General features: G+C 37.4%; 1 protein-coding gene across 1 annotated transcript; it reads right to left on the bottom strand.

Annotated features, from left to right (window-relative positions):
- Positions 1-3,399: 3,399 nt before the first annotated feature.
- On the bottom strand, positions 3,400-8,568 carry LOC132949191 (uncharacterized). The gene has a single exon (XM_061019958.1). The coding sequence runs from the start codon at positions 8,566-8,568 to the stop codon at positions 3,400-3,402; it is 5,169 nt and encodes a 1,722-aa protein (XP_060875941.1).
- Positions 8,569-10,434: the final 1,866 nt, after the last annotated feature.

Raw genomic sequence — 10,434 nt, 5'->3', positions numbered from 1 at the left:
TTAGAAATTAAAAAAATTAATATATTTGAGTTTTCACCAAGAAGATGTCATTGAAAAGTAAAACAAAAGAAAATATTTTGATAAAAAAAACAATAACGTCACTTGTCACAGAAGAAATAACACAAAGTATATGAGAATACAAAATAAGCTTTTGATAATTTTTTGAGCTTGACAAGAAAATATAATAAAAACTTATTACTTAATGAAGGTGAAATAATCCATTTAAAGTTCCGAGTTCGAACAAAGAGAGAGTAAATATGTGTTGTTTCAACACTTTGATATTTTTAAGTTGAGAGCCAATGAGTTATGACTATATATTATCATTATAATATTTTGAATGTGCTATCAGAAGTTTAATATTGTTTGATGTATTCATAGTTATATAGTGTAATATTATTTCACGTGTACACGTAATAACTAATAAGTATTTTGTGTAAGCCTTTTTAATTTTACCTGCTATACAACTAAGTTTTCTATAATATGCTTAAAATTTGCTTCCGTGCAATGATTACCTATCAGTAAGCATTATATTATTATATCATATAAATATATAATATATTTCATAATGAATTTATTTGTACTCACTGCTCTGAAGTTTATTTGAATACCTATATAATAATAATTATACAAATTTTAAAATTTTAAAAATGCCTTGTGTCTAATAGTTTATACTTTGAATGCGTGTTATATGTAGATAAAACAGTAATCAATAATAATTTTTAAACTTAACAACGTGAGAAACAATCTATAGAAATTTATTAGTGTAAAATAATTAATATTATTTTATGTGCTGCTCTTCTACAGTTTATAGTGTACTAAAATGTATAATATAATTATTATTATTAGGTACTAATATCAGTAGGTATTTAAAATATTAAATAATTGCTTACAAAATATTTTAATTACAAAAAATATAAAGTATAATATTATTTTCTTTTTTTATAACAAATAGTTAAGTAGGAAATAATTATAATGTATTCTCACTTGGTGGTCAAAATGACAGAAATGTTTTAATTTTTTAAGTAAAATATTTATATGACCTTGTGCAAGTTTCCTCACCACCTTAGCACATTAAATGACAATATAATATTTGCGTACCCATTATATTATGTCATATTTAATGCCACATGAGGTATTGCACATGGCGCGTTTTTTGTCGTTGTGGTGTCCCCAATGTTCTGCAGGCCTAATCCACATAATAGTTGATACAGCTAACTATGATACATAAAACCAGAATTTTACATAACAGTATTACATTTTATAAACTATATAAAACAAATGTACTTAATTAATTTTTATGAAAAAATACTAAGTACATAAAAAAATCAGTTGAGAAATACAAAAATTAAAACAATTAATAATAATATTATTAAAGACAAATAACTTAACAGTTAAAATAAACAAATGATCAAAGTGTATGAAGTAAATATATTATTGTTGTTTTCGTTATAATAACAGAAACTTATGTTATAATATAGCCAGCACACAGCTTTAATTTTTAAAAATATTTTCACATTTTTCGACTAACATTATATTTTAATATCCCAGACAGCAATTTTTTGTTTAATAATATTATTATAACATAACGAATAATATTAGTATAACGTTATTATAATACTATTATAATATTATCATTACAAAATGTTGTCTGGGATATCATATAACCACTTTCTTATCAAATACATGTTAAATTACAATTACCATTATTATTTTTATGGAATTGGTTTTTTTAAAATTTTTTTTTTAATACTGTCTAGTTCTGGTACTCTTCTGTGTGGTGTCGCTTGCTTCGTATTATAGAATACATATTTTACCACTTGGAGACGATGAATTGGTGGACTGTCGTCTAATGGTGAGTCATATTGTGTATAATGTATATTTATATCACCTAATTCTTAATAAGTGCCTTTTAAATATTAATGTTTAATTTTTTGTTTATTGAAACATAATATAAAATATTATTATGTTATCATACATTATTAAAAGTTTGTATATAGTATACAACTATAGGTATAAGTTATTTTATGTATTTTGTAAGTCACGATCATGTTATATAGACTATAGTATTATACTAAGTACGTTTTTAAGCCTACGTTCTTAATTCAATAATTATAAATACCGTAGTAAAATAGTGAAGACGTAAGTTTGTGATATTCAACAGTAGGTATTTCTAAAATATCGATTTGTGTATGAAAACAAATAAATGTGGTTATTAAAACATAGGTAATTTTCAAGTGATCAATAAGCTATACATTTTTCTTACTATACAAAATAAATAAATAAAAACAAATTTACGAGCATCAAATTGTTGAAACATAAAAATAATAAACGATCTGTAATAATAATTATTATCACTTTAATACACACAGGTTTTCACTGGTGTTTCAAATCCTTTGAAATGTACAATTATAATAATGTTCACTATAATACTGTATTTTCTTTAAATCCAAGTGATTTAAGTTGAGTGAGTCAGCTGATCATTCTTTTCGATACTTATAAGTTATATTCATCGCAATAATAACTTGGTCGTCGACTAACACCTTAGGGCTTGGAAAACGCAGTTTATACTAATACTATTGTTTTATATACAGGGTTGTGGTTCAGTACCACGAATAGGTTAGGATGTCACAATGACAAGTATAAAATTTATTAATATGTCTTAATGACAAAGTTGATAATTTATTTTTATATGTCTTAATGACAATTACATTGATATAACATATTAGGTTTAATAATAAACATGATTTTTAAATTACAATAAAAAATAAAATACGGACTAACGCACTATGCCTGAGTAAAAGGCCGCGACGACGAACGCACTGACGGGGAATCACGGGGGGTCAAGTCGGACTGGTAAACAGTCGGAACAATGCCGGAATAGCTCCAACTATTGCCCCAATGACTGTGGGCGGCCGATCCAATGCCGGAATTTCTCCAACTATTCGATCACTGGCCGCACCACAACCGTCCGACGAGGTTCCGTCAAAGCTGGGGGAGTCCGTTTACCAGCAAAGCGTAAGTCTGCCCGGGTGGGTCTCACTACAATGCTGGTAAGGGAATGGTTGTTCGTTCGTCGTTCGCACAGCCTTTTATATGTGCGTTGTCGGCGATAACACTGCTCCGGTCCCGTGTTCTGTGACAGACTTGAACAGGTAGGTGCCGTGTTCTGTGACAGAATTGAACCGGAATAGTGTAATCGCCGAAAGTTGCGAATAATAATAATGGTAAAATATGGATATACGATAAGATACGATATTAACAATATTAATAACAATCGTAATAATTAAAATAATAATAATAATAGTATCAATTAAAAATAATAATAGTAATAATAATAATATAGATAAGGTGAGTACAATTTGGCGTAAACATCCTGCCCACCTTAAATGCGTTCAGCGTTTAACAGGTTGGAAGTGGACAGAGTTTCACGATTGGTCTCTTGATGATTCCGGTGCTGGTTTGGACGGTAGCAACTCGAACAATCCCATCTTGGCCGGGGTGCACCTGGAGAATCCGACCAAGTTTCCATAGAAGTGGAGGTGTTGGTTCTCGTATTAGGACCAAGGTATTGGTTTTCAAGTTGTCACTATGGTTTGTCCATTTGCTGCGTCTTTGGAGAGTTTGTAAATACTCGTTTTGCCATCGTTTCCAGAAGTGGACTTGGAGGTCCTTAATTAGTCTCCAACGTTGAAAATGAGATAGAGGGATTTTCTCTAAATTAGGTTCGACAGTGGCTGTACTGGACATAAGAGTGAGAAAGTGACTTGGAGTAAGGGCCTCAAATTCGGATGGATCAGAACTTAGGGCACCCAGTGGACGTGAGTTTAAAGTAGCTTCAATGCGACTCAGCAATGTGCTCAATTCTTCGTATGTTAGTCGTTGCAACCCAAGGGTTCTGTATAACAGTGTTTTGACTGATTTGACCCCAGCCTCCCATAATCCTCCAAAATGTGGTGCGGAAGGGGGGTTAAAATGCCAACTGATATTCCGAGCCGTTAGATATGCCTGACACTGATTCTGATACTCCTTGGAATGGGTGAATTGATCGACGGGCTGTAATAGGTTAGCCGCCCCCTTGAAATTTGTTCCGCAGTCACTGTGTATTTGTTCAATCGGTCCGCGTCTGGAGATGAAACGACAAAACGCCATCAGAAAGGTTTCGGATGACAAATCTGAGGCCACTTCCAAATGTAATGCCTTGGTTGTCATACACACAAATAAACAGATGTATGCTTGACTGGGCACCGTTCGACGTGTTGTAGAGGACTTTAAAATGATTGGGCCGGCATAGTCTACGCCTGTTGTCATAAATGGTTTTATCTGTTGCAGACGATATTTGGGCATGTCACCCATAAAAGGCTGTGGATTGCGTGGGCGCGTCTTGTAGCAAGCAATACAGAGTCTTAATCGGGATCTAATGACTTGGCGACCAGATATTATCCAATACTGTTGTGCAATTATTGTTTGCAGAGTAGTGGCACCGGGATGTTTGTGTTCTTTATGAAAATCATCAATGAGTAGGTTCGTTAGTCGGTGGGAACGTGGCAGAAGTATTGGATGCTTCTGTGCATATGGAATCGGTGCATGATTTAGACGACCACCAACACGTATTATTCCGTGATCATCTCGAAACGGACTGAGTTTTCGTAATTTGCTAGTGTTTGCATAGGAGTAATTACCTGTTTTGTCAAACTCATCCGAAAATGATTGCCCTTGTACTGTTCGAATGATCCGTTGCAAGGCATCTACTTGTTCATGAGGAGACAACTTTATGGTTATTGGTTTAGATTTGGTAAAGATTCTTGAACAGTATGCGACAACATGTATGATTGTAGCGAGTGATGAATATTTATTTAATAGATCTTCGATGACAGTCTGATGTAGTGTGACTACTAGAGTAGTTTTACGTTCTTCCGAATTTGTCGTATCAGGATCGTTGTTGATAACTGTTGGTGGCCATGTATTATGGTCTTGATAGAGAAATCTGGGACCAGACCACCAGAGTGGATGATGAAGAACCTCAGATGGATAGAGCCCCCTTGAGGCACAGTCAGCAGGGTTGTCATTTGTGGGAACATAACGCCATATAGATGGTGGTGTAAGTTCCTGTAGTTGACTTGTACGATTGGCGACGAATGTTGCCCAACGATGAGGCGATGATTTTATCCAAGACAGAGCGGTGGTTGAGTCAGTCCACGCGTGCATTGTAGTGATGGATATAATTGAAGCGAAAATGTGATGGACTGAATGCAACAATTTTGCAGCAAGTAGCGTTCCGCAAAGTTCCAACCGTGGAATGGTGACGTGTTTAAGTGGAGCTACCTTTGATTTTGCTGTGATGAGGTGACACTGAATCGTGGAACCACTAATACAACGCAGATACACGACTGCAGCATAACCCTTTTCTGAGCTATCGGAAAATGTATGTAACTCATATGTTGGATGCCCATCTATCGTGATTCGACGAGGAATAGTTAATGTTTGTATGCTTTTAAGCTCCTGTTGATATCGCTTCCAAATCGTTAGTATTTGTTCCGGGACGAGATCGTCCCAACCAATTCCAGACGTCCATAGTAATTGCATTACATATTTGGCCAGGAAGGTGACGGGTGCTAAGAAACCCAATGGGTCGAAGATACGTGCCATATCTGATAAGACCGAACGTTTTGTTGTTGTGAGGCTTGGACTATGATAGTGGTACGAAAAGTAGTCCTGTGTAGGGTTCCAATGCATGCCGAGGATCTTGAGTATTGCTTGCCCTTCGTCATCAAATAGTACAGCGGGATCCATAGAGCATTCAGTAGCGGGTACTGCTTGTAAGATGCTGGGTAGATTACTAGCCCACTTCCTTAGTTGGAACTTCCCCTGAGCACACAGAGCTATCACCTGTTGTTGGCAGAACAGGGTATCCTCTTCTGACTGAGCTCCTGTAAGAATGTCGTCAACAAACATGTCATTCTTCAGCACTTTAGCAGCAATTGGAAACCTTGACTCTTCTATTGTCGCCAGATATTGCATCGTGCGTAGTGCTTGGTGTGGAGCACAAGAGGTGCCATATGTAACCGTACATAGGCGATATTCTTGAATTGGTGAGTCTGGTTCAAAACGCCAAAGTATGCGTAAATAGTCTCGATCGGTTGCATGAATTTGGATTTGTCGGTACATTTGTTTGATATCCGCAGTGAATAAAAACTTGTGTACTCGAGCTCGAATCAGAATGTTGGTAATTTCTTGCTGTAACTTCTGTCCAGTGTACACGCTGGAATTTAATGACTGTCCAGAAGTAGTTCGAGATGAGGCGTCAAAAACTACCCGAAGCTTTGTAGTTTGACTTTCCGGACGCAGGATACAATGATGTGGTATATAATAGCAATAAGGAGTGATTTTATTGCTCTCGGGAACTACTTCCATGTGTTTACTTTCCAAGTAGTCTTGCATGAAATCTGAGTATTTTTTGCCCAAGGTTGGATCTTGAGCCATACGCCTTTCGAGAGCATGAAATCTTCTGAGCGCTCCACCTTTGGAGTCACCTAGTATTGGACGTAAATGTTTAAATGGCAAGGCAACACTAAACCGTCCCGAGGGTAGACGTTTGATTGAAGATGTAAAGATGGTCTCCGCCTGAATTTCATCAGGACTTAGATGTTTTACCTTTGGGAGTTCCTCCATCTCCCAAAACTTTGTTAGCGTTTTTTCTAATGTCGTATTCGTGGTTACTAACAATGAGGTCATTTGGTTGCTGGATGTTGGTGATATTGGACCCATCAAGATCCATCCAAATATCGTTCCGAAAGCGGTCGGTTGTAATGGTTGTCCTGCAATGCGAGTACCAGTCAGTATGGTTGGTGCGACATCTGCCCCGAGTAAGATGTCAACTGGGCCGGGAGTGTGAAATGTTGGGTCAGCTAAATCCAAGTTGTTTACGTGTGACCATGAAGTAGATGAATAACTAGACTGCGGTGTTGCATCAGTAATTTTACTGACAATGAAGACGTCGAGTGGGATGCAAGGCTCAGTTTTCCCTACTGGTGCCAGCTTGATCGATGATATGCCAGACACTGCATTAATTGATGCCCCTGAGAAAGTGTTCACTCTGGCAGAACAGCGGCGTTGAACTAATGACAGTCGATCGGCACATTTTTTGGTAATGAAGCTTACTTGGGATCCTGTATCCAACAGTGCTCGAAAAGTGTAGGTTTCCTTATGGATTGACGAGATATTGACGAGTAAGGTTGATAATAGAATGGATTGTGGTCGTGGATGAACCGCTACCATTGAAATTGGTGAAACAACATCATTTGTTGATGTCTTTTGTTCTGGAAAATGAAGCAATGAATGATGACGTTTACGGCAGGATTTACACGAGCTTTTCGAAGGACATGCTGCAGATGAATGACCGGAGCCCAAACAATTTATGCAAAGATCTAACGTCTTTGTTATTTTGAATCGTTCAGTGGGAGGTTCCTTGAGGAAAACTGAACATTGACGTATTGAATGGACCGTTTTGCATAGCGCACATTTAGTAATGGGCGTCTGTGGAGCTGTTGTAGTTAGAACTTTGGCAACGGGACGATGGCGAGCTTTAGTATTAGAGTTTTTAAATGAAGTTGGTGGTGCCTCATTCGTTGACGTCGAGCTAGACGGGTGGACTTCTGCCGATCGGATGTGAGTGTGTAAAAAATCCACAAATTCGCTGACCTGGGGCGAATAGTTTTCTCCTACCCGTAACTCCCAGCGAGAACGTAACTCATAATCGAGGTGTTGTTCGAATATGTGCACCAGAATTGGCCCCCACTGACGAGTGATAAAATTCAGGTTGTCCAACGCAGCTGTATGTTCTTGAATGATGTTAATCACGTGTTTAATTGATGCGGCGTTGGCAAATGTAACCTTTTGAGGTGCTAAAAGTGCATCCAAATGGATACGTGCCAAATCACGTTTGTTCCCGTACCGACTTCGTAGGATTTTCCACGCACTTTGGTAATTGGCTGAGGTCAACGATAGATGCGATACCAGAGAGAGTGCTTCTCCTTCTAAAGATGTCTTTAAATATTCAAATTTTTCAACGTCCTGGAGTTCTGGAGTATGCGACAAAATTGAATTAAACAGATCTTCAAAGCCTTGGTACTCTTTTAGACTTCCGGAGAAGGTGGGGAATTTCCGTTTCGGTAGTTGATAGATCGACGAGTTTCCAAATTGAGTTGTCTGGTTTTGTGAAATTTCATGTTCTTTAGTTAATGGAATCGTATGTAAGTGAGCCATAGCAATAAGATCGTAATATAGTTGGTCAAATGAATCGCTCAGGGAAGTGCTGCATGTATTGTCAGTGACGTCGATAGGCGATGTCTTTGATCCTACTGCTGTCTCCATAACTTGGATATCTTGATCAACATTGGCACGTAGATCATTTACTTCTAAGAGCATGGTTTCGACCTTTGCCCGTTTGCTTGTACTGGTTTGGTCTGCGAGATATTCATTGGTTGCCTGTGTGAACCTCGTAATGCGGCCGAGTGCTCGAACCACTCGAGCTTTGGCGTCGAGGTATTTTATAGACTCTGGCATGACCATCTTGATGTGAGTTTATGGTAGACTTATGATAAGGTCTAGGTTTGTTTTGTTTAATCCGGTTCGAAGGACCAATGTTTTATATACAGGGTTGTGGTTCAGTACCACGAATAGGTTAGGATGTCACAATGACAAGTATAAAATTTATTAATATGTCTTAATGACAAAGTTGATAATTTATTTTTATATGTCTTAATGACAATTACATTGATATAACATATTAGGTTTAATAATAAACATGATTTTTAAATTACAATAAAAAATAAAATACGGACTAACGCACTACGCCTGAGTAAAAGGCCGCGACGACGAACGCACTGACGGGGAATCACGGGGGGTCAAGTCGGACTGGTAAACAGTCGGAACAATGCCGGAATAGCTCCAACTATTGCCCCAATGACTGTGGGCGGCCGATCCAATGCCGGAATTTCTCCAACTATTCGATCACTGGCCGCACCACAACCGTCCGACGAGGTTCCGTCAAAGCTGGGGGAGTCCGTTTACCAGCAAAGCGTAAGTCTGCCCGGGTGGGTCTCACTACAATGCTGGTAAGGGAATGGTTGTTCGTTCGTCGTTCGCACAGCCTTTTATATGTGCGTTGTCGGCGATAACACTGCTCCGGTCCCGTGTTCTGTGACAGACTTGAACAGGTAGGTGCCGTGTTCTGTGACAGAATTGAACCGGAATAGTGTAATCGCCGAAAGTTGCGAATAATAATAATGGTAAAATATGGATATACGATAAGATACGATATTAACAATATTAATAACAATCGTAATAATTAAAATAATAATAATAATAGTATCAATTAAAAATAATAATAGTAATAATAATAATATAGATAAGGTGAGTACAATTTGGCGTAAACAACTATTATGCGTCGACGATCATGTTTGTTATTCACATAGTATCTGCGTTTGGTCACCTGAAAAGTGCAAACACTATATTATTATTATCATGATCACTCTTATCCAGAATTTTATTTTGAGTGTGTGGTGAGGTAATGTTTTTACGTGGGCAGGGTAAACACACACACACACACACACACACACACATTTCTTGCCTCCGACGACTCTAAACAGACACGCCAACTAGCACACTTTACTTCGGTGTAGTACTTCCTAACAGTATTATACAATACGGACGGTATTTAATCTAATTAGATATAGTGTAACGTTGTGCGTACCTGTTATTCGTATTTCCGCTGTCACGCTCTGAAATTAGAATTTCGCAACACCTCAAAAGTTTCCACAGACTTGATGGTACAATATTATTATAATCTCACATTCTCACCCAGTAAACGCCACCGCTGACGGTAAATCAATGATGGTTGTATGCGTGCGCTTGTGTGTACGTGCCAACAAAATATGAGAAAAGTGACGACACTCGATGACGAATTAGGTAATAACTATGAACTATTATTTATATTAAGTAGACGATTTAAAGCGTGCCCTTGGTTAGAGGGGTTCTGCAGCAATCCTTGCAGAATACGATGGGTAAAAGTAAAGGGAAGTCATAAGTTCGTTGGCGGTGGCTCGTGAGTAGATTATACATTTGTATTTCAAATAAATTCAACACTCGGTATTATAAAATCACTGCGATACACAGTATCACTTTTGACGTGGTAAACTGTGATTGTATGATAGTCGTAGGGCGTAGAAAATAAACTTCAACCTACTATACCGATTTCGGTAATAAAGCGAACACGCGCCTCATATTATTTAGTGTCTACCCGAATTCCTAAGATTAACACATCAGCCATAATCATCAAATAGCTAAAACTCGATATTGTAAAGAATTTCGGTTCTTATTCAACATTCACGTGACTTTTATGTCCATAAAGCCTTTCGATCAGTTCCTATTATTTTT

This window comes from Metopolophium dirhodum, chromosome 7 (genome assembly GCF_019925205.1).
Source record: "Metopolophium dirhodum isolate CAU chromosome 7, ASM1992520v1, whole genome shotgun sequence".
Lineage (NCBI taxonomy): Eukaryota > Metazoa > Arthropoda > Insecta > Hemiptera > Aphididae > Metopolophium > Metopolophium dirhodum.
This window is presented reverse-complemented; position numbering and strand designations above follow the sequence as displayed.

Bases quoted from the DNA above. Each gene is read 5' to 3' on its own strand.
- LOC132949191 (XM_061019958.1), bottom strand. From the start codon at position 8,568: ATGGTCATGCCAGAGTCTATAAAATACCTCGACGCCAAAGCTCGAGTG.